Source organism: Nycticebus coucang, chromosome 2 (genome assembly GCF_027406575.1).
Source record: "Nycticebus coucang isolate mNycCou1 chromosome 2, mNycCou1.pri, whole genome shotgun sequence".
NCBI lineage: Eukaryota > Metazoa > Chordata > Mammalia > Primates > Lorisidae > Nycticebus > Nycticebus coucang.
In genome coordinates, this window is record NC_069781.1 from 79,404,139 (window position 1) to 79,428,135 (window position 23,997).

At 40.5% G+C, this 23,997-nt stretch overlaps 1 protein-coding gene across 1 annotated transcript in view; it reads left to right on the top strand.

The window, feature by feature from the left end:
• The window catches only part of PIP5K1B (phosphatidylinositol-4-phosphate 5-kinase type 1 beta), a 303,995-nt gene that overhangs the window by 140,413 nt on the left and 139,585 nt on the right, over window positions 1-23,997 (top strand). The window contains exon 4 of the mRNA XM_053574514.1: window positions 22,906-23,036. Coding sequence (XP_053430489.1) covers window positions 22,906-23,036 — 131 coding nt within the window. The remainder of the gene's footprint in view (window positions 1-22,905; window positions 23,037-23,997) is intronic.

The window sequence follows — 23,997 nt, forward strand, 5'->3', positions numbered from 1 at the left end:
TTGATATGAGGACAATTAATGACAATTAAGGTTATGGGGGGGGAAGCAGAAAGAGGGATGGAGGGAGGAGGGTGGGGCCTTAGTGTGTGTCACATTTTATGGGGGCAAGACATGATTGCAAGAGGGACTTTACCTAACAATTGCAATCAGTGTAACTGGCTTATTGTACCCTCAATGAATCCCCAACAATAAAAAAAAAATAAAAAAAAATAAAAAAAAAAAAAAATTCTCCTGACATTGTTCTTCTGTGGATTTCTATATTTTTTTCTTTCTTTTTTTTTTTTTTTTTGTAGAAACAGAGTTTTACTTTATGGCCCTCTGTAGAGTGCTGTGGCATCACACAGCTCACAGCAACCTCCAGCTCCTGGGCTTAAGCGATTGTCTTGCCTCAGCCTCCCGAGCAGCTGGGACTACAGGCGCCCGCCACAATGTCGGGCTATTTTTTGGTTGCAGTTTGGCTGGGGCTGGGTTTGAACCCGCCACCCTCAGCATATGGGGCCGACGCCTTACCGACTGAGCCACAGGCGCCGCCCTTCCTGTGGCTTTCTAGAAATATGGCCAGAACTATGTGATAGGTAATAATACTGCTAACATTATCGAGGGCAGTCATTTAAAATACTTTAAGTGGAAAGGAGGGATGTCTTCACTCCCCATTCTTTCTGAAGACTAGCTTGGCCATAGGAATTTAGAGAGAGGACATTTTTCTCATCCTTTACCAATGTCATTCCTTAGTCCTTATGAAAAAGTGATCCAAGATGGGTAAGCAGCACCTCCCTAGCAAGCGTGCTTCTCACTGCCAGTCTATAAAATCACTGTATTGTCAAATGGTAAAATTATTTTTATTTTATGTATGAATCTATTTCATTTAGTAGCCATAACACTTTCTTCTAAATCTTGGACCCTTGAGCTTTGCCTTTCAGTCTGTAAATGTTATCTGTTCCTATGACATAGTCATGGTATATATCGTGTATGCTATCGTAGTAGTACGTACATGATAACATATATATCAGCTATATATAATTCCCCTCTCATCCACTTATAGAGTTTATCATGAAAATTAAACTGAAAGGGGAAAAAAAATAAACTGTCGTTATGTTAACTTGAATTCTCTAATTGTTAATGGTATACAATGAATATCTGTATATTGAACTTTAAAAAAATAAAATAATGGTAAACATTAAGAAAAATTAAACTGGGAGATATTTGAAAGGAGAAGCAAAGCTAGTTTTACTTCTTCTAGGCCTGCTTCTGTACCATTTACCTCATTATATCTATTTTTTATAGATCAAGAAACTTAGTTATAAAAAAGTTAAGTGACTAATGCAAATGGAGGGACAAATGGGAAAAAAGGAATCTGGTGATCCTGTCCTATTTGAAGCTCCATTTCTGTTTTTGTTCTCTTTGTTTGGGTAAATGGATAGCAATTAAGCCCTCCTGTCTTATAAAGTTAGAGAACTTCCCTCCTGAACTGATTAATAGCAGAATAGAGGCCAGTGTTCCTGTCAACACTGTCAGCACACTGAGAGAAGCTGGGTTCCTTCCTCTTCTTAGCTAAATACATTCTTCTTTTTTAAACTGCAGAGGTCAGTTGGTGGAATGAAAAGGCAAGTTTTAAGGTCTCTTGGGAAGGCAGTAAAAGATATAACAACAAGGTCTTGTAAGCTTATGGTATTTCTGGAAGTATATTATGTTTCCATGCAAGTCTTAGCCTCCTGGAGGGACTTGTGATCATCCTTCCCATTCCCTAAATCAGCAACAATAGCATTGTGTGTGTGCGCACATGTGTGCGGGGAGAGATTTGCATATGCAGTAAAAGCTGAGGGGACAGGGCAGAGCTAGGGTAGTTAATGTCCTCTCAGAGTAGATGGGGCCAATATGAGGCCAGAGAGGATGGATGAGAATGTGGAGGCTGCTGAGGGTTTATTTGGCAGCGGAGAGGGATTGGTTGGTTGTACTTTACTCAGCCTACATAAAGCTGGTAAGCAGCCTAGAGTCTAATTCCTCTTTAAAATGCCAATAATACAGTGAAAGCTTCCAACATTGGTCCCATCGAGGACACCTTTTAAACCAATGCCTATGTTACCCCGTGTACCTGAATTGGCAGAAAGCCACGAAGTTGCCCCCTGGAGAACTCTGTGGGAATGAGGCTTAGGTTTTGCTCTGACCCACCTCCACACTTATGGGCCAAGAGAGTTAACCATGAACTTGCAAGGCCAAGAGGAGAATGCATATTAAAAAGTAGAAGCTGGCTCAGCATTGCCTGGAAGGAAACAGGCCCATACAGCCAAGAAACAAGCAGTTGGACTAGCCACAGAATTTACTGGGCCTCTGCTAAACTGAAATGCAAAACTGGCAAAGCTGATGTCTGAGTCTGGTTCTCATGTGAGGTGTGGACTCAGGATTAGCAAATCTAGGTTCCGGGGCCAGCTTTGCCACCTCCTTGCTGTGTGAACTTGGATAAGCTGTTTTGTCTTTCTGGACCAGTTTCATCTTAGGTGAATCAAGAATAAATAATTTAGCACAATGCTTGGATTACAGTAAGCACTCAGAAAAGGCCAGCTAGCTGGCAGAAGGGTGAAAAGGACTCAGCATGCTCCATTCATTTCCTTCCCCAAAAAGAATGAAGTGGAGGCATAGCAAGAAAGGTGCTACTACCCTATGTGCAAAAATTCCAGCCAAGGATACCAGATCGTTTCTCCCTCCGTGGAAGCCCATCCTAAAGGCCGGTTCATCTGCAATTTCCCTGTGTGTGTCTCTCTCTGCCTAGGTGGGTTTCTCAGCCCCACCTCACCCACAGGCCACCATTCTGTGCTCCCCCTAAAGAGTCCACCATCCCAGCGAGCCAATTCTGAAGCACATTCCTAATTTGTTATTGCAAAAATATATATTTAATTGTGACTAGGAGTATAAATTCTTCTAAAGGACTGTTTCAAATTAAAAAAAAAATAAAGATGTGTATGGGTGGCGCCCGTGGCTCAAGGAGTAGGGCGCCGGTCCCACATGCCAGAGGTGGTGGGTTCAAACCTAGCCCTGGCCAAAAACCACAAAAATAAATAAATAAATAAAGATGTGTAAAATTTTATTAGAGTAAAAAGGAATAAAGAAGAACTTTATTTGGTAGATGATAAAAGTAGCTACAGTTTCTGCCCTGTGAGAGCTTACAATTTCGATAATAGAAACTCCCAAGAGAAAGCATCGGATCTTATTGTTTTAGTTTAGAGCTTCCGTGGGGACTAGTTTGAAAATGCAGTTTAATTTCATTTGGTATAAAATAATTGAGCAAGGTTATTAGTGTGTAACCATAAAAAAGTGAAAATTATAAACTTAAAAGCAAATCATAAAGAAAACTCACAAAGACAATCTTCCTCCCTAGAGATCAGGAAAGTGGGAACTGAAACAGGAAGATTGGTATGCTTTCTCTACCTGCGAGAGAACCAGGCAAAATGCCCAATTAATATTTCTATTACTATCTAACAGGGCTTTTCAACCTCTGCATTATTGACATTTAGTCTGGATAATTCTGTTTTGCAGGTGACTGTTCTCTGCATTGTAGGATATTTATAGCATATCCCTGGCCTCTATCCAATAGATGCCGATAGTGCTCCCCAGTCAGGGTAAACCAAAATTGTCGCCACACGTGCCAAATGTCCCCCGGGGGTGGGGGGGAGTCAGCCCTCACTGAGAATAACTGCTAAATGAGAAGGGAGAGTGGATGTGAGAGACAACTAGCAATTATTTCCCCAAAGCAGTGCTTAACATCGAAGTAATATTTTACCTCTAAAGCAACAACTCCTTTACCAGGCAATCCAACACTCTTAAGATTGTGTGAAATTTCATTTTGGTTAATTCTAGAAGGAAGAAAAGTCATGCCTTTCTTATTTGTATCTATTAAATCTAAATTTGTATTTATATCAAATACAATTTTTTCTCTGAGTATATAAACAAATATTCTTCCCTGGTGTATAGGAATAGTATTAAGAATATGATACAGTGCCATGATTATGAGGAACGTCTTTAAACTGCAATATTTCTGAAAGTCTTTGTAACAGCATTCATAATGTTGTTCTACCCTAAATCAAAGATTTCCCTTGCAGTTGATGGCAGATCTCTTTTAAGGGCAATTAGTGTGCATAATTTACTAGTGCTGGATTATGAATACCTTAAGAGTACAGTATTTTCTGTTAGAGTGTTCGCTTAATATTCTTTCCCTCTCCAATGAGAGAATGAGCTTCACTGCCAATCCTATAAGATGGAGATAATTTAGAAGAAATCATAAAACCTCTTTGTTCTGTCTTTTCTATCAAATTTTGAGAGGCAAATCTTCCATCAAACAAGTGGATACACAGGGATCTTGTTAAAAGGCTGCTTAGTAAAAAGGGAACATTAAATATGAAGTGGCTTCTTCCACACTTGCTTAGTGCCTCATAGGTCAGAATGACCCTGTGACCAGGTGATTTTACCACAGGGGGTATCCCTACAGGCACCAGGGAGGTATAACAGGACTGCCAGTATTCTTATTTTGGAAAAAGTAAATGGCTATAGAAATTACATCAGAAAAGTAGCTGCCAGCCATGGAAGTAACAGAATACCGTAAAAGTCACAGATGAAACTAGTCATATTGAGAGAGGAATCATTTTTAGCTGCTGCAGTGAACAGAGGTTGTCTGGAAGGACAAGTGGTAAAGCTGGAGCTGGAAGAGTAGGTAGGATCCCGAAAAGAGAATGGAGGACGACCCTGGAGGCCAGAAGATGCGTGGATGCCGAGGCTGGGAATCACAGGGCATTGTGGATTTCCACAGAGGCAGAAGAACCTCTTGACTTATGGCCAAAACAGCCAACTGTCCAACAGAATCTGAGCTCTCTTCCACAGCGCAGCTGGATCTGGAAAGCAGCTGGAAAGCCAGCCTTGGTTGCATCTGGGTGAGGTCAAGGGGCTTGTTCTTGTTGATGGACTATGAATGGGTCTTCATCTGGAGGGCAGTGAACAAATAGCACACCCAAACTGGGTGATTTGAAGGGATTTAAGAAAAGCACTGTTTGCAAAGGTCCAGAAGAATCGCAGGGAAACCACTGTGGATAATGTAGTATTTTCCGGCCAGAATGTACCTTATTACTTCCCCGAGGCATGAAGAAGGAAGACAATGATATGTTTCTTCTTCTTATCATTATGATTATTATTATTATTTTAAATTTAAATAGATTTGGAGTGTACATGTGTTTTGGTTTTTTTAATTACATAGATGAATTGCATAGTGGAGAAGTCTAGGCTGTAATATATCTGTCACCTGAATAATATACTCTGTATCCAGTAAGTAATTTTTCTTCCTGCACCCCCTTCCACCTTCCTCCTTCTGAGTCTTCAGTATCCATTAGAGGACACTGTCTCTGTATGACCATGAATACCCCTTGCCTAGCTCCCACTTATAAGTGAGAACATGCAATATTTGGTCCTTTGTTCCTATATTACTTGGAACAATGGCCTTGGATTCCATCCAAAGTTGCTACAAAAGACATTATTTCTTTCTTTTTGATTACTCAGTGGTATTACATGTGTGTGTGTGCACGCACACACACACACACCCCACACACATTTTCTTTATCTACTCATTGGTTGTTTTCATATCTTTGCAACTGTGAATTGTGCTGCAATAAACATATGGGTGCAGGTGTTGTTTTGGTATTTGTTTTTTTGGTTTTGTTTTTTAAATAAAATGGCTTCTTTTCCTTTGGGTAGATCCCCAGTAGTGGGATTGCTGGATTGAATGGTAGGTCTACTTTTAGTTCTTTGAGAAATCTCCATATTGTTCTCCATAGAGGTTGTACCAATTTACACTCCCACCAATAGTGTCTGAGTGTTCTCTTTTCAACTCATCCATGCCAGCATTGATTATTTTTGATTTATAAATAGTGGCCATTCTGATGGGGATCAGGTGGTATCTCATCGTAGTTTTAATTTGCACTTCCCTAATGATTCCTGATGTTGGGCATTTTTTCATGTTTGTTGGCTATTTGTTTCTCTTCTTTTGAAGAATGTTCTTTTTTTGAAGAATGTTGCCCCCCTTTTAATGGGGTTATTTGTTTTTTTCTTACTGATTTGAATTCATTGATTCTGAATATTAGACCTTTGTCAGAGATATAGCTTGCAAATATTTACTTCTTCCATGGGCTGTTTATTCGGTTGATTATATCTTTTTCTGTACAGAAGCTCTTCTGTTAGGTCCCATTTATTTTTGTTTTTCTTGCATTTGCCTTTGGGGTCGTAGTCATAAATTCTTTATATAGGCCAATGTTGGGGATAGTTTTTCCTAGGTTTTCTTCTAGAATTTTTATGGTTTCAGATCTTACATTTAAGTCTTTAATTCATCTTTTATTATTATTATTATTAAATTATAGCTGTGTACATTAATGTGATCATGGGGCACCATACACTGGTTTTATAGACCGTTTGACACATTTTCATCATACTGGTTAACATAGACTTCCTGGCATTTTCTTAGTTATTGTGTTAAGACATTTATATTCTACATTTACTAAGTTTCACATGTACCCTTGTAAGATGCACCATAGGTGTAATCCCACCAATCCCCCTCCTTCTGCACACCTCTCCCCTCCATCCCTTTCCACTTCCTTTCCCCCATATTCTTAGGTTATAACTGGGTTATAGCTTTCATGTGAAAGCCATAAATTAGTTTCATAGTAGGGCTGAGTGCATTGGATACTTTTTTCCTCCATTCTTGAGATACTTTCTAAGAATATGTTCTAGCTCCATCCATGTAAACATGAAAGAGGTAAAGTCTCCATCTTTCTTTAAGGCTGCATAATATTCCATGGTGTACATATACCACAATTTATTAATCCATTCGTCGTTCAATGGGCACTTCGGCTTTTTCCATGACTTAGCAATTATGAATTGGGCTGCAATAAACATTCTGGTACAAATATCTTTGTTATAATGTGATTTTTGGTCTTCTGGGTATATGCCCAGCAGAGGAATTATAGGATCGAATGGCAGGTCTATTTTTAGATCTCTAAGTATTCTCCAAGTATCCTTCCAAAAGGAACATATTAGTGTGCATTCCCACCAGCAGTGTAGAAGTGTGCCCTTTTCTCCACATCCATGCTAACATCTCTGGTTTTGGGATTTTGTTATGTGGGCTACTCTTACTGGGGTTAGGTGATATCTCAAAGTAGTTTTGATTTGCATTTCTCTGATGATTAAGCATGATGAGCTTTTTTTCATGTGTCTGTAGGTCGTGCGCCTGTCTTCTTTAGAGAAGTTTCTCTTCAAGTCCCTTTGCCCACCCTGAGATGGGATCACTTGTTCTTTTCTTGCTAATACATTTGAGTTCTCTGTGAATTCTGGTTATTAGACCTTTATTGGAGGTATAACCTGCAAATATTTTCTCCCATTCTGAGGGCTGTCTGCTTGCTTTACTTACTATGTTCTTGGCTGTGCAGAAGCTTTTTAGTTTGAACAGGTCCCAGTAGTGTATTTTTGAAGCTGCTTCAATTGCCCGGGGGGTCCTCCTCATAAAATACTCGCCCAGACTGATTTCTTCAAGGGTTTTCCCTGCACTCTCTTCTAGTATTTTATAGTTTCATGTCTTAAGTTTAAATCTTTTATCCGGGGAGAGTCTATCTTAGTTGGTGAAAGGCGTGGGTCCAGTTTCAGTCTTCTATAGGTTGCCAGCTCTTTAATTCATCTTAAGTTATTTTTTATATGTGGTGAGAAATAGGAATTCAGTTTCAGCTTCTGCAGGAGGCTATCCAATTTTCCCACCACTGAGAATGGCATGGTTTTTAGAACCCAAAATAGGACTCCTCTGGAAGAACCCCCAAGAAAGGAGCTGTAAACTTCAGAAGGATACAACCAGCCTGAGTCAAACCTACAGGGAAAGAGGGATGGAAGTAAATACTGTGAACTCGCTGTCCAACCTCCTTCCAGTCTTCTGCCAGCCTGTCCCATTGGCTAAACCCACCTAGAAGCCAGAAGGCAAGGGAGCCTTTGATATTGTAGAAGTTCAGGTGAGTGGCCCGGGGGTCAAAGCATGGTAGAGAAAGATTGAAGATCCTGCACTGTCAAAGACGGTAGGAAGCAGACTTACTTTCCTTCTCTGGTCCCACTTCCCCTACCAGCCAGCTAGATTTGAGACCCTACACATCTCAGACAGAGCCACAGGAATGCGGCAGCCAGGCTGTCTTGTATCACCTGACAGAGGAAGCTGGACCCACCATTCAGGAACACGATCTACAGACGGTGCCTGGTTAACAAAAATGTGTCTTGAATCAAGACAGTAAATTTCAGGGATGTGTTTTCTATAGCAGTTTATTTTACATTTGAGGGTTTATTTATGATCACATTTAGCATTAACAGGAATTAGACTGTAGAAAGTTTTGAAGGCTAAGCAAACAATTTGGATTCATTTCTACAGAGGGTCAAAAACTGCTGAAGATTCTTGTGGTGGGAGGTGGTATTAAAAAATAAAAAGCTTTGGGATGATGAGTCTGGTAATTGTGTGGCAGGTGGAATGGAGCACAGTGAGCAATCAACTGATGCAGCTGACCCAAAACTCTTGTTATCAGCAAGACCTGTAAGTCCAGGACAGTATAAGCTAAAAGGGTAAAAGCGTGTTAATCACATTCCAAGTTCAGGGGTCTATCCACCATGTAGAACTTGGGGGAAAGGGTGGCCTAAGGCCAATGTAATGATCACCTCAGTCTATGAAAGGGCTTGGATGGTGCACTATGAGATGTGGAAGAAGAATTTTAGAGACAACTTCCACAAAAGAGAAGGCTAGGAGAGGACCTGCCCATCCTTTCGAGCCTAGGGAAGGGAGCTTCAGTGAGATCAGTGAAAAGTGTGATATGTATTGTCTGGAGCCTGGGGGATGTAACAGATCACAGTATTTTTCTGGAAAATCAAAAGAACACGAGAATCGAATTGTTGGTCAGCTCTTCTGATGATAGCAAAGCTGAAAGAGGCTTCTTGGGGAGGGTGGAGAGACTGCTTGTCAACTCCCAGAGTCTCAGGACAAATGATATGTAACTAGTTAAGGGCACTGAACTCTGGGGAGTTAATGTGGGAGTCATCCCTGATCCTGTCGTGTGAGGACCTGGGAGACAACCAGAAACTAGCAGTCAGAAGAAATGTGTTCTTCCTCTAATTAGGAGAATGCAATAGCCATTTGAGGGGTGAACTGCAGACCCTACCAAAGGACCCCACAAGAAAAAGAGATTTATACACCCGGCAAGCCTTTTGAGTGCCTGGGACATCTTACAGCTGTACTCCTCAGAAGAGACTTCTCCTGCCCCTTTCCTCCTGCCTCCAGTAACCAGGCAGAAAAGAGAAGAGGAGGCCCCTAGTCCCTCCCCCAACTGGACCAGGCTTAAGCCAGGCAGGCTGGAAGAAGGGTGAGATGGCTGCTAAAAGTATAGCCACATTTTTTGTTACTAAGCTGGACTAGATATGTCAAGTGTCTACATGAGGCCGTTTTTATTGATCTGTGACAAGAAATAAACAGAGGACCTTCTTTTTGTTCTAGGAGTTACCAGAAGGGTCATAGCTCTGCCCTAAATTTCATGCTTGAGTAGGGAAAGATCTAAGCCCAGAATATGTTTAGAGGAACAGTGGGAGAAAAAAATAAAGCTGTTTGTAATTATACTTCATAAGACCATAAGTCTTATGGTTACATAGGTTTGCGTAACATGGAGAAAGATAAAAAGATGAACAGATCCCAAACCTGCCTTTGTTATGCCTCAGAATATATTTATAAACATGATAACAACACTGTAGACATTTTCTTTCCCATGTATCACATAACATTTAGAAAATCTGGGAAGTAGAAAACTTAAAAGCAAAAAACACCTAATATCCCATTGGCTAGAAATGTACATTTTGGCAAATGTCCTTCCTATCTTATTTTCCTCTGTGGATTAGTGTACATATACTTGTGAGTTTCCCTTTTTTTTTTTGCAGTTTTTGGCTGGGGCTGGGTTTGAACCTGCCACCTCTGGCATATGGGGCCGGCGCCCTACTCCTTTGAGCCACAGGTGCTGCCCATACTTGTGAGTTTTTCCCATTCAAATTTTATTATCTGTATTTTATATCCTGCTTTTTTAACTTAAGATTTTATTTTCTGAGTTGTAGAACATTTTAAAAATATGGTGTAAATGATGTCGTACATAACTACAAGAGGGACTCTACCTAACAGATTCAAATATTGTGATTCAGTTGTTTGTACCCTCACATTAACCTAAAGTTAGAAAAAAAAAAATGAGGGTGTAATTTAACTGGAGTTCATCAAATAATTTTGTCAAATATTCTGGATCCAGAGTTAGATTTCCATATGAATCAATGATCTGAATGAGAAAAGAATAGAGACTGTAACTCATGGCTTTAGATATTCCATCGAGTTGTAGCATTGAGATTATCAAATAAAAGAGCCATTTGTGGAGACTGTAGTCACTCCTTTCTTGCAACTCGCTTTTCTTAATTTCTCTGAAGCCATTTACTTTCTTCCCACTGCCGCAGTCACGCCCAAGTCTCCTCTGAAAGTTCTCCTTCCGTCCAGTCCCCTAAGTGTTGACGTGGCTTAGGGCTCTCCTCAGACACTCCCATCTCTCCCTTGGTTTTCAATACCATTCATCAGCTAACCATTCTCAACTTCAAATATTTAGCCCAAACCCCTCTTCTAAGCTCCAGGCTTGCATGTTAACATCTCCAGTTAGATGTCTTATTGGCATCTCAGATGGAAGTCTTGATCTCTGCTCCAAAAGATGTTCCTTCTTCAATCTCCCCAACTGGGAAAAGCAACCTCAGTTCCCTCAGTTACTCAAGGAAAATACCGAGGGGCATTGCTGCTACTTTTTTCTCCCTCGTGTCTAGCTCATGGCAAATCCTGTCTGTCTCCCTCTGAAATAGATCTCAAACTCAACTCCTCTTCCCTTTTCTCACTGGCCACTCTTCTTTAAGCCACCAGCATCTCTATATGAACGACTATGACTGCCACGCAATCACTTTCCCTTCTATAATTCCTCCAATGTGTTCTCCAGAATGATCCTTTTTAAATTAGAATATTGTTCCCTTACTGAAACATAACCAACCCTTTGGGTGGCCTGTGAAGTACAGATCCTGGTCCATTCAGAATTTCCAGCCTCCAATTCCAGCACTCTCCCTGTTGCCCACTGATCTACCCACAATGGGTTGCTTTCAGGTTCCTGAAGGCTGTTGCTTTTCTATCCTTGGAAATGGACTCCCTAATCTCCTAATGTGCTCTCTCTCTCTCCCCCACCACACAGGCTAGTCCAAAATGTCAATTCTGTGAAGGCAAGGACCCTGTCTGGGTCATTTCTTTGTTTCTGGTGGGCACACAGGCAATCTTGTTGAGGTGACCTGCTGACTGGCCTATTCTCACCTTTCAAGTCTCAGTCTACAGATCATTTCTCAGATCAGCCTCTGCAGAATCCACCATTCTTAAGCAGGTCTCTGTCCTTCTGTTCTCAATTACTTCACACTGTGCTTTCCATCACTGACTCCAGTTTGGCATTATGTATGCATATGTTTCTTTTTTTATTGTCTCTATCCCTGTCTCCCAGTAGACTAGAAACTCCCAGGAGAGGAAGAATCATGTCTTTTTTAAGGCTGATGCTTTCCCCAGTGCCCACCACCGTGCCTGGCTCATAGAAAGCACTCAAATGTTTGTTAAATGAATGAGCAGAGTCGGACTGAATGGAGTTGTAAGGGGAGCTCTTCTCCGCAGGGGGCAACACTGGAAAAATTGCCAAGGTCAGTCCCCACAGTGGAAGAGTGTAGTTCATAGGGTAATTGGACCCCAAAGAGGTCCCTGTCCTAACCCCTGGTACCTGTGAATATGTTACCTTACAAGGCAAAAGGGACTTGGTAGATGTGATTAAGTTAAAGATTTTGAGATGAGGGGATTGTCCTGGATTATTTAGTTGGGTCCTTATAAAAGAGAAGGAAGAAGATCAGAGTCAGAGAAGGAGATGTGATGAGAGAAGCAGAGGTTGGGGGAGAGAGAGATGTAACAATCGCGCTGGCCTTAAAAATGGAGGAAGGGCCACAAGTCAAGGAATGCAGGTGAAGCATGGAAAGGCAAGGGAACATTTTCCCCTCGTAGCTCCAGAAGGAACACAGCCGTGATGACACTTGGGTTTTAGGACTGCTGACCTCCAGAACTATAAAGTAGTAAGTTTGTGTTGTTTTAAGCCGTTACACTTATATTATCATAGCAGCAATAAGAAACTAGTACAAAGAGGGACTAGATTTGCAAACCCCAGAGGAGAAAGTGATCCCACTTTCTCTCAGAGGGGAGTAGGCTTGCCTACCCTCAAGCTGTGTAATTTGTGTAATCCTACAACCAGTTTTATGTAACCTGTACCTCTTTCTTTTTCCTAATTCTCCCATGGGGACAAATAAATAGTCCATGTCTTATTTCTTGAGTATAGGTTTAGAGACAGGAGGGTGGACCTGGAGTTAGGTGGGAGCTAGAAAAAGGAGGGAGCACAGCCAGCACCCACCTGCCCAGACAAAGATCCACCCTCATGCTGTCTGGCCAGGCCACGCCTGTAATCCTAGCATTCTGGGAGGCTGAGGCGAGTGGATTGCTTGAGCTCACAAGTTCAAGACCAGCCTGAGCAAAAAGCAAGACCCCCATCTCTACTAAAAATAGAAAAACTAAGGCCAGAGGCTCACTTGAGCCTAAGAATTGGAGGTTGCTGTGAGCTATGACACCATTGCACTCTACCCAGGGTAATAGCTTGAGACTCTGTCTCAAAAAAAAAAAAAAAGATTACCCTCATACTGTTAAAAGGAGTTACTGAACCATTCTTAATGGACTGGTCTAAGGTACTTTGTCAACAAGTATCTCTAATTTAGATTTAGAGATCTGTAGTTTGGGAAAAATAGACCTGAGAAAAAGAGAAAGCTTTGGACCCTATCTCTGGGGGTCCCTAGTTAGTTGCTATTAACTGGAGTCATCATGTTGTATAAGAGATCTCTTGACTCATTCCTCCTGTCTAACTGAAATTTTTTATCCTTTTATTTCTCCCCAGCCCCCACCTAACCCCTAGTAACCAGCATTCTACTCTCTATGTGTATGAGTTCAACTTTTTTTTTTTTTTTTTTTTTTTTTTGAGACAGTCTCACTATGTCGCCCTGGGCAGAGTGTTGGAGTGTCATAGCTTACAGCAACCTCAAACTCTTGGGCTCAAGCAATTCTCTTGCCTCCGCCTCCCTTCCAGCCAAGTAGCTGGAACTACAGGCACCTGCCACAACACCCAAGCTATTTTTAGAGACGAGGTCTTGTTCTGGCTCAGGCTGGTCTTGAACCTGTGAGCTTAGGCAGTCCACCTACCTCAGCATCCCAGACTGCCAGGATTACAAGCATGAGGCACCTCTCCCGGCGAATTCAACTTTTTTAGATTTCTTATATAAGATAATTAAAAAAAAAAGATGCTTTTTAATTATTCCCAAATGCATGAGAGTTAAAATGTACACAAGCAGAAATTTTCATATGCAGTTGTTAGAGGTTCATAAGGTCAGCTTGCGCAAGCTCGGGGTTGTGTTCAATGTGGCATCGTTTTCATGGAGGCAGTGGGAGGCAAGGAGTGGGGGGGAGTAGAAGATGAGCTTCTAGTGTCAAGCTGAGGGGGTTGGGCTTAATCTTGCAGGGAGGGTGCTGAGGACCCGTTAGAACAGTGGTTCTCAACCTTCCTAACGCTGTGGCCCTTTAATACAGTTCCTGTGGGTCACAACAGGACCCCACCAACAGACCGGTGAGACTGTGGTTGAGAACTGCTGCATTAGAGGGTTTCAAGCAGGGCGTGAGATGATCAGAATTATACTTTCGAAAACAGTCACTCTGGCAACACGTATATTGGCTATAATCTTACAATTATTTCCCCAAATCACCTTCAGGGAAAAAAATGCTGTTGACATGAAATGTTTTAATACTTCTTTTAAAGCCAGTGATATCAGATGGCATATTAGTGATCGAATTTCACGGACATTGTGCTGTAGAAAGCAGTTTCCTGGAAGGCCATGAACATCCTCCTGTTGTCAGGATCGTTGCCCTCCATTAGTGCATTTGCATAGGCCTACAGTCTGGTTTCTGTCATCACCCTTACCTCACTGTTGAAGTGCTTCTCATCTTCTCCCAGCTCCATCTCAAGCACAGAGACTCAGTGAGTGGCAAGTGGGAGAACCCTGAATTGGGAGTCTTCTGGAAGACCGGAGTATCAATCCTGACTCCATCACGGCACTGTCTACGGGAATTAGACCAAATTAATCTCCTAGAACCACAGGATGCTTATCTATGCAATAAGCATTGCAAGGCCTGCCTCGCTGTGTTACGTTTGTGACAATTGAAGCAATCATTAAGAACATCACACTTTGAAAACCGTAACATTTTCAGGGTGACAGTCATTTTCCTCTTAGCATTACCAGGTCAGACCTGAGCAAGTTTGGGTTAGTAGAGAGGAGCTGTGAAAGGAAAGATTTGTGGTTTGCCTTTGAGAGACTGTGTGCTTCTTTCTCTAGAACTTCAGAGGTTTTTCTAGTATCCAGGCAACATGCTTGTACTATCTCCACTTAGCCCTTGCAAAGTCTAAGGGCATTGCTGTGCTCTGAAATCTAAACCTGTGTGTTCTAAAGAATTCAAAGGTCTCCCCTTGGCACTAGAAGGGCCGATGGTCATGTCCCAGCACCTTGAGAGCCTATGCACAGCCAAGCGGAGAAAATCGGAGGGGCTAGTGTGTGTACCCAGGAAGCTGCTGACCCCACAGTCTCCCTGGTCTGTTGGTGGGGTCCGGGCATGAGGAAGGGGGCTCTGGCGGCTCAGAGTTGCAGGAAAAGAACTAGAGGTTCTAAAAGTGCAGCCACCAGTGCTTCACACAGACGGTTCTTTGTCATCATCGTAACTACTGATCTGTGAATCTGAGATTCCAGGTAGCGTCTCTGCGTGGTTTTCTTCCACAGGTTTAAAGCACATCTGGTTCACTACTGAGCCAGACCTGACATCCAAGCGGGGAATGTCCAGTGCTGAGGCCTTGACTGTTAATGGCTTAATAAACCATATGCCATAGTGAAGACATATAATCAGACATTTCTATGAAGCAGACAAGAAGTACTTTTTTTCTGTTTTATTTTTTAATTGGCAAATAAAAATTATATATATTGTGTATGACATGATGTTTTGAAATATGTATACATTGTGCAGTGGCTCAGTCAAGCCAGTTAACTTGAGATAAGTAGGGCATTACTTCATGTAGTTATTTTTTGTAACAAGAACACTTAAGATCTGCTCTCTTAGTAGTTTTTAAAATACAATACATTGTTATTGACTTGAATAATTATGTTATGTTATTGACTAGAATAATTAATTTTGAATTTATTCCTCCTATCTAACTGAAATTTTGTAACCTTTGACAGCTCCCCAACCCCCAACTAGGCCGTAGTAACCAGCTTTCTACTCTCTAATTCTGTGACTTCAACTTTTTTAGATCCCATATATAAAATACATTATATTATGCCCAAATACATCAGTGTGAAAGTGTTTAATTTTTACACCAAAGTGGGGAGAAGGAAACTCCAAGGTATCAGCAAAATATTATTAACCCCATGTTACCAAGGGTGACATTAATGATGGTGTTTATACTGGTTTACCAAGAAGTTTGCAAATTTTTCTTACACTTAACCTGTGGTTGGGTATCATTAAATAAAATACTTTATCCCATTTAGCCATTCAAAATTAATGGTTGGTTGTCTTCGAGCAGTGGTTCTCAACCTTCCTAATGCTATGACCCTTTAATACAATTCCTATGGGTCACGACCCACAGGTTGAGAACCGCTGTCTTAGAGCTTCTTTCTTTGCTGAGGTCAAACATCCAGACTTCAAAGAGAACTTCCACCTTTGACTCTAGGTTTTGATTTGAAAAAAACACATGAGGAAATAGCCCGGGCTCAGCGATCAGATTGTACCACACACCAACCCCACACTCACAGTGTGAGCAGGGCAAGTCACTTAACCTTGCTAAGCCTTAAATCCCCATCTGTAAAAGGGGAATAATTGTCACTCCACTTCACAGTCCTCAAGAGGGTTAAGTAAGCTACGAGGGTCTGATGTTAGAAGCAGCAGACTATGCTTGCTTATAACTGAGACTCTGAGCCGGCCTTCCTAGGGGTGAGTCCCTGCTTTACCTCTCCACTACTTGTGTGACTTTGTGGAAGTTGCTAAACCTTCTTGAGTCTATAAAAGAGGGATAATAATAGTGCCCAAACTGTAGAGTCATCACGAGGATGAAAGAGTTCCTATAACCAGAAAGCACTTAGAACAGTGCCCGCTGTTCAGTAAACATGTGCTTTGATTATGATAGATTGTGATTATAATTGTTGTTATCCACATGTCAAGTGCCCTGGCACCAATTAGTTGTTCAGAAAAGATTAATAACTACTTTTATTATTTCTCCTATCAGAGCACTTGAATTTTAAGTAATCTGAAAGGGAAGTAATATTATTATAAGTCTGTTTTTTGGTTTAATTAAACGGATGTCAGCAGGTTCCTTTCCAAAATCTCGTTTCCTTCAGGGACTAAAATCTTATTCTTATACAAGAAATAATGTTTCTAGGTGCTCCTTAGAATAAGAGCACATTATATGGCCCCACCCCAGGCCTTCTGGATCAGAAATTCTGAGCATACAACCCATCATCTGCTTTAGTAAGCATCCCCATTGCTTCCCATGTTCCCTACAGTTGGAGAACACCAAGGATAGACCAGTCAAAACTTTGCCTTCTCCTGCCAGGGCAGGGCAACACAGCACTGGGTCCTCTGTTTGTTTGACAGATGATTCCAGCCCAAGAATGTTGACACGACAGTTACCATGGTGATTCCTTGAATTAACCAGAAATATAGGTAGCTATGGGAAGCAGAATCAGGGAGGGGTTGCATGGAAGACAAAGCATTTTGAAAGCATTGTGTGTCTGCAGGTAGGCCGGGCTCAGAATGTTTTATGCCCTATTACTATGAGTGATGGATGGGAGAAGAGATGCCTTTTGAATTTTTACGCAAGGTTAAAATGAGGAAAATCCATTTCAGTCTGTAGAAGTCAGATCTACTAGTACAAAAGGTCACTGACGCCAATTGGTGGCATTGCAGAGCTCAGAGAAGAAATACTAAAATAGCAGACTTTTTTTAAAGCACGAGACGCACTGTGGGCTTAAGTCTCAATTTTTTGCTGTCTTTCTACCCTGGAATCTTAAATAAACAGCATGTGCAAAGGAAAAACACCAAGACATTTTCCTACCACCTGAAGTTTCGGGAATATAGATTGTTGTTCTCAAGCTAAGGATGACATAATATTTACACTGGAATAAGCAAAGCAATTAAATGATGTCGTAATTGGGAAAATAAAATTACTAGTTGTATGCAGAGGTGACTGATCAGTATTGATCAGGCATGGCATTTCAGGTCAAGTCAAAAAAGTTTTGTTGAAGACCAGCCCTGTTCTAGATGTGGTTTATTTGAGGTTCAGGTTTAGGTGACTGAAGATTACAGTGCTGTGGGTGAGAGAGCCAGTCTTGAAGGCGAAGTAGAGAGTTTGTCAGATACTAGTCCAGTTCTGTAGGTACTGCCTGTGTTGACAGAGCAGCATTTACATAGATTGAGAAGATCTGAGAGTCATATGCATATAAACGGTATTTATATTGGCTTCTTGGGTAATTAAGATCTGAGGGTCAAGGAACAAACTTTTAGGGACACCACAGTTACACCAATCAAGTGTATCCACATAGGGTCAGAAGAGATCCAACTAAAGAAATAACAGGAAGCAGAATTAAATGAAATTGAAAACAAAAGAATTATACAACAGATCAATAAATCCAAAAGTTGGTTTTTCAAAAAGGTCAATAAAATAGATAAACCTTTGGCCAACCAAACCAGGAAAAAAAGAGTAAAATCACTAATTTCATCAATCAGAAATGGTAATGATGAAATAACAATAGACCCCTCAGAAATTAAAAAAATCCTTAACAAATATTACAAGAAACTTTACTTTCAGAAATATGAAAATCTGAAAGAAATTGACCAATACTTGGAAGCACGCCACCTACCAAGACTTAGCCAGAACGAAGTGGAAATGTTGAACAGGTCCATGTCAAGTTCTGAAATAGCATCAACCATACAAGATCTCCCTAAAAAGAAAAACCCAGGACCAGATGGCTTTACGTCAGAATTCTACCAAACCTTTAAAGAAGAACTAGTACCTATATTACTAAACCTCTTCCAAAATATAGAAAAAGAAGGAAAACTACCCAACACATTCTACGAAGCAAACATCTCCTTGGTCCCTAAACCAGGGAAAGACCCAACAAGAAAAGAAAATTATAGACCAATATCACTAATGAATATTGATGCAAAAATACTCAATAAGATCCTAACAAACGGAATCCAACAACACATCAAAAAAATTATACACCATGACCAAGTGGGATTTATCCCAGGCTCTCAAGGCTGGTTCAATATATATAAATCTATAAATGTAATTCAGCACATAAACAAACTAAAACATAAAGACCATATGATTCTTTCAATTGATGCAGAAAAAGGTTTTGATAATATCCAGCATCCCTTCATGATTAGAACACTTAAGAAAATTGGTATAGAAGTGACATTTCTTAAACTAATAGAGGCCATCTACAGCAAACCCACAGCCAATATCATATTGAATGGAGTTAAATTGAAATCATTTCCGTTTAGATCAGGAACCAGGCAAGGTTGCCCATTGTCTCCGTCGTTCTTTAACATTGTAATGGAAGTTTTAGCCATTGCAATTAGGGAAGAAAAGGCAATCAAGTGTATCCACATAGGGTCAGAAGAGATCCAACTTTCACTCTTCGCAGATGACATGATCGTATATCTGGAAAACACTAGGGATCCTACTACAAAACTTTTAGAAGTGATCAAGGAGTACAGCAATGTCTCTTGCTACAAAATCAACATCTATAAATCTGTAGCCTTTATATATACCAACAATAGCCAAGCCGAGAAAACAGTCAAGGACTCTATTCCTTTCACAGTAGTGCCAAAGAAGATGAAATATTTGGGAGTTTATCTAACAAAGGACGTGAAAGATCTCTATAAAGAGAACTATGAAACTTTAAGAAAAGAAATAGCTGAAGATGTTAACAAATGGAAAAACATACCATGCTCATGGCTGGGAAAGATCAACATTGTTAAAATGTCCATACTACCCAAAGCAATATATACTTTTAACGTAATCCCTATTAAAGCTCCACTGTCATACTTTAAAGATCTTGAAAAAACAATACTTCGTTTCATATGGAATCAGAACAAACCTTGAATAGCCAAGACATTACTCAGAAATAAAAACAAAGCAGGAGGAATCACGCTACCAGACCTGAGACTGTACTATAAATTGATAGTGATCAAAACAGCATGGTACTGGCACAAAAACAGAGAAGTAGATGTCTGGAACAGAATAGAGAACCAAGGGATGAATCCAGCCACTTACCATTATTTGATCTTTGACAGGCCAATTAAAAACATTGAGTGGGGAAAAGATTCCCTATTTAACAAATGGTGCTGGGTGAACTGGCTGGCGATCTATAAAAGACTGAAACTGGACCCACACCTTTCACCATTAACTAAAGATAGACTCTCACTGGATAAAAGATTTAAACTTAAGATGTGAAACTAAAAAATACTTGAAGAAAGTGCAGGGAAAACTCTTGAAGGAATCAGCCTGGGTGAATATTTTATGAGGAGGACTCCCCAGGCAATTGAAGCAGTATCAAAAATACACTACTGGGACCTGATCAAACTGAAAAGCTTCTGCACAGCCAAGAACATAGTGAGTAAAGCAAGCAGACAGCCCTCAGAATGGGAGAAAATATTCGCAGGTTATACCTCCGATAAAGGTCTAATAACCAGAATCCACAGAGAACTCAAACGTATTAGCAAGAAAAGAACAAGTGATCCCATCTCAGGGTGGGCAAAGGGACTTGAAGAGAAACTTCTCTAAAGAAGACAGGCACATGGCCTACAGACACATGAAAAAAAGCTCATCATCCTTAATCATCAGAGAAATGCAAATCAAAACTACTTTGAGATATCACCTAACCCCAGTAAGAGTAGCCCACATAACAAAATCCCAAAACCAGAGATGTTAGCATGGATGTGGAGAAAAGGGCACACTTCTACACTGCTGGTGGGAATGCACACTAGTATGTTCCTTTGGAAGGATGTTTGGAGAATACTTAGAGATCTAAAAATAGACCTGCCATTCGATCCTATAATTCCTTTACTAGGTATATAACCAGAAGACCAAAAATCACATTATAACAAAGATATTTGTACCAGAATGTTTATTGCAGCCCAATTAATAATTGCTAAGTCAGGGAAAAAACCCAAGTGCCCATCGACCCACGAATGGACTAGCAAATTGTGGTACATGTATACCATTGAGTATTATGCAGCCTTAAAGAAAGATGGAAACTTTACCTCTTTCATGTTTACATGGATGGAGCTGGAACACATTTTTCTTAGCAAAGTATCTCAAGAATGGAAGAAAAAGTATCCAATGTACTCAGCCCTACTATGAAGCTAATTTATAGCTTTCATATGAAGGCTATAACCCAACTATAGCACAAGAATATGGGGAAAGGGCCAAGGGAGGGGAAGAGAGTGGGGAAGTCAGGGTGGAGGGAGGGTAATGGGTGGGGCCACACCTATGGTGCATCTTAGAATGGGTACAGGCGAAACCTACTAAATGCGGAATACAGATGTCTACATACAATAACTAAGAAAATGCCATGAAGGCTGCGTTGCACAGTTTGATGAGAATATTTCAGATTGTATATGAAACCAGCACATTGTACCCCTTGATTACACAAATGTTCACAGCTATGATTTAACAATAAAAAATAAATAAATAAAGTCAATACCAAAAAAAAGGGGGGGTAATTAAATGTAAGGCCACATTGTAGAATTCAATTTTCAAAAATTCGAAAAATTTTGAAGATCATAATTAAATTATTTTCAAAGGCAAAAAAAAGGAAGAAAATATGAGAAGCCCCTGTTGAAACGAAGAATTACTACAAGCATTACTAAACATTGTAAGCTTGATATGGCTTACAAGGTACAACAGGAATCTTTGGGGCAACTGCTATCAGGATGTGTTGAAGAATAATCAAGAAAATAAAACTGAGGGTAAGAAATAGAAGGATATGAAATACACAACATAATTACTAATGACTCTGTGTTACCATTGTAAAGTAGTTTAAAATTAGTACTATGTACAGTAAACCATTTTTATGTTTCTCTCAAAAAAAAAAAAAAAAAAGAAAGAAAGAAATAACAGGAGAGACCATCAGAAAAGCTGGAGGTGGTCCCAGGACCAGTTCTATGGTAGGTATCAAGAGGAGAGATTTTTTTCAAGAAAAGAGAGGTGCTCTTGGGCATTAAAAATGTGAAGAAATTAAAAAAGAATAAAGCATGCAGAAAGGGTGGGGCCACGTCTTGGATTTGCTAAGTGAAAATATTAATTCAAAAAAATTATTTTCTATAAAATAGATGATCTTTATTACATTCATTCAAGTCAGGGTTTTTTAGCCCCAGTATGACATTTTGGGCTGCGGAATTCTTTCTGGTGGGGGTTGCCCTGTGCAATGTAGGATATGGGCAGCACTCACTGCCTCTCTGCTCACCAGATCTCACCCCCCCATGTGATTGCCAAAAATGTCTTGACATTGCCCCATGTTCCTGGTTAGGAAACACTAACTTAAAGATTTGTTTATCTCCACTGTGTACATAGTACTACATTAGGCTCTGCAGGGCATAAAACGTATGACCCACTTTCTCCGTTAAGAAGAATACATTCTGGGCGGCGCCTGTGGCTCAAAGGGGTAGGGCGCCAGCCCCATATGCCGGAGGTGGCAGGTTCAAACCCAGCCCAGTCAAAAACTGCAAAAAAAAAAGGAGACAAATACATTCTAATTTTCCTAAATTGACAAAAGAAAAGGAGACGAATACATTCTAATTTTCCTAAATTGAGTTATTCTGCTATTTCTCTTATTATGTTGGTTAAACTATGTCTCTGTATACACATACATATACACACATACTATATGGCTATTATCCTCCAAGTTAACATTACATCGGCTTAACTATGGAATGATAATAGAAAAAGAATGAAGTGGAAATACAGTAGAACCTCTGTAAGTTGACCACCCAAGGGGCTATGTAACAAACTGGTCATCATACAGAGGTGGTCAACATGAGAAACTTCCATTGACTATGTGTGGTATATGTCTGGTCCCTTTAAGGAGGTGGTCAATGGGAGGAAGTGGTGCACTAGGAAGGTTCTACTATATAGGTGTCCCAATGCTATATATTTTAGCACAGATCAATGTTGGAAATTTTGATTATGGATTCAAATAATTTATTGCTTTCTTATTTCTTATGAAGAGAAAATACTCTTACTAATCCATGGGTACATGTATCTTATGGACATTCTGATTTTTTTAAGTATCTGTACCATGTAGTTTTGGGCAGAAATTATAATGCTATGGATTGAAAGTGTTCTACCACATTTTTAAGTTTTTAATAAAAGAAAGATGGGCATGTTGGACTTTAACTTAGCCTTAGCAACATAAAAATGTTGGAAAAACAATCACAACAAATAATTTCCTGAAAAGAAAGATGCTTAATATTTGGAATAGATTCTCCATCAAAAGAAATAACCTATCATCTACTCAAACATCAGTTTCCTCATTGTTTAGGAATAAGAAAGAAAATCCAACCTCCCTCCACTGTTTCTGTTGCTTGCAACATCATCCAAGGCCCTAACACTGAGACCCTTGTTTCCTTTGCAGACCGCATCATCTGCAATTAAAGGTGCTATTCAGCTGGGAATAGGCTACACGGTGGGCAATCTCACTTCCAAGCCGGAACGAGATGTTCTCATGCAAGACTTTTATGTGGTGGAAAGTGTGTTCCTCCCCAGGTAAGAACATTTTTTGTGGCAACCTCCTATCTTTCCTACCATGCCCGTGTTTACATGTCCTAATTTATATGTTGGTCATCTGGCAAGGTCACAGCAGTTCAGATGCTTGTTATTTTCCTGCCTGTGGCATCAGGAGGCCATGCAGTGTATGGAGATGACAAGTGGGCTTCGTCTGTGGGCCTGCTGTAAATACTTGTGACAAATGTCTGGAAGACCAGGTGGAGAAGACTTTTTTAGATTCAGTGGGAAAGAATGCAGTAACCAGGGAGTAACGTCTGCCATGGTTTTAGGATAAGAAGGCTTCCAGGAAGCAGACTCCTGCCAGGTTTTTGCTATTCCTAATGTAAAGAAAATAGGCTTAGTGGGCCCACAACTGGCCCCGGCATGTGAATCCAGACTTCCAGCTCCTCTGTCTTCTTCTTTTGTGATGACTTTAACTTTCCTCTTGAAAATGTGTGAGAATTCTACTGTTTTGACACTGCATTTGCAAAAACACCAACATCACCCAGGCACGTTGCCTTAAACTTTTATCATTAGTGTTGTGGTTGCACAATAATTCTTGGGTTTTTTGAGACAGTCTCACTCTGTTGTCCCAGGTTAGAGTGCTGTGGCATCAGCCACTCTCACAGCAACCTCAAATTCCTGGGTTTAAGCAGTCCTCCTGTCTCACCCTCCCAAGTAGCTGGAACTACAAGCACTCATCACAACGCTCGGCCAGTTTTTCTATTTTTAGTAGATGCAGGGTCTTGCTCTTTCTCAGGCTGATCTCAAACTCCCGACCTCAAGCAAACCTCCCCACTTGGCCTCCCAAAGTGCTGGGATTACAGGTATGAGCCACTGCACCAGGCTGTTTGCACACAATGTAAATGTAATGCTCCAGAGCTATACACTTAAAATGGTCAAGATGGCAAGTTCTATGTTGCAGTCTGTTTTACCACAACAAAATAAATAAATAAATTTC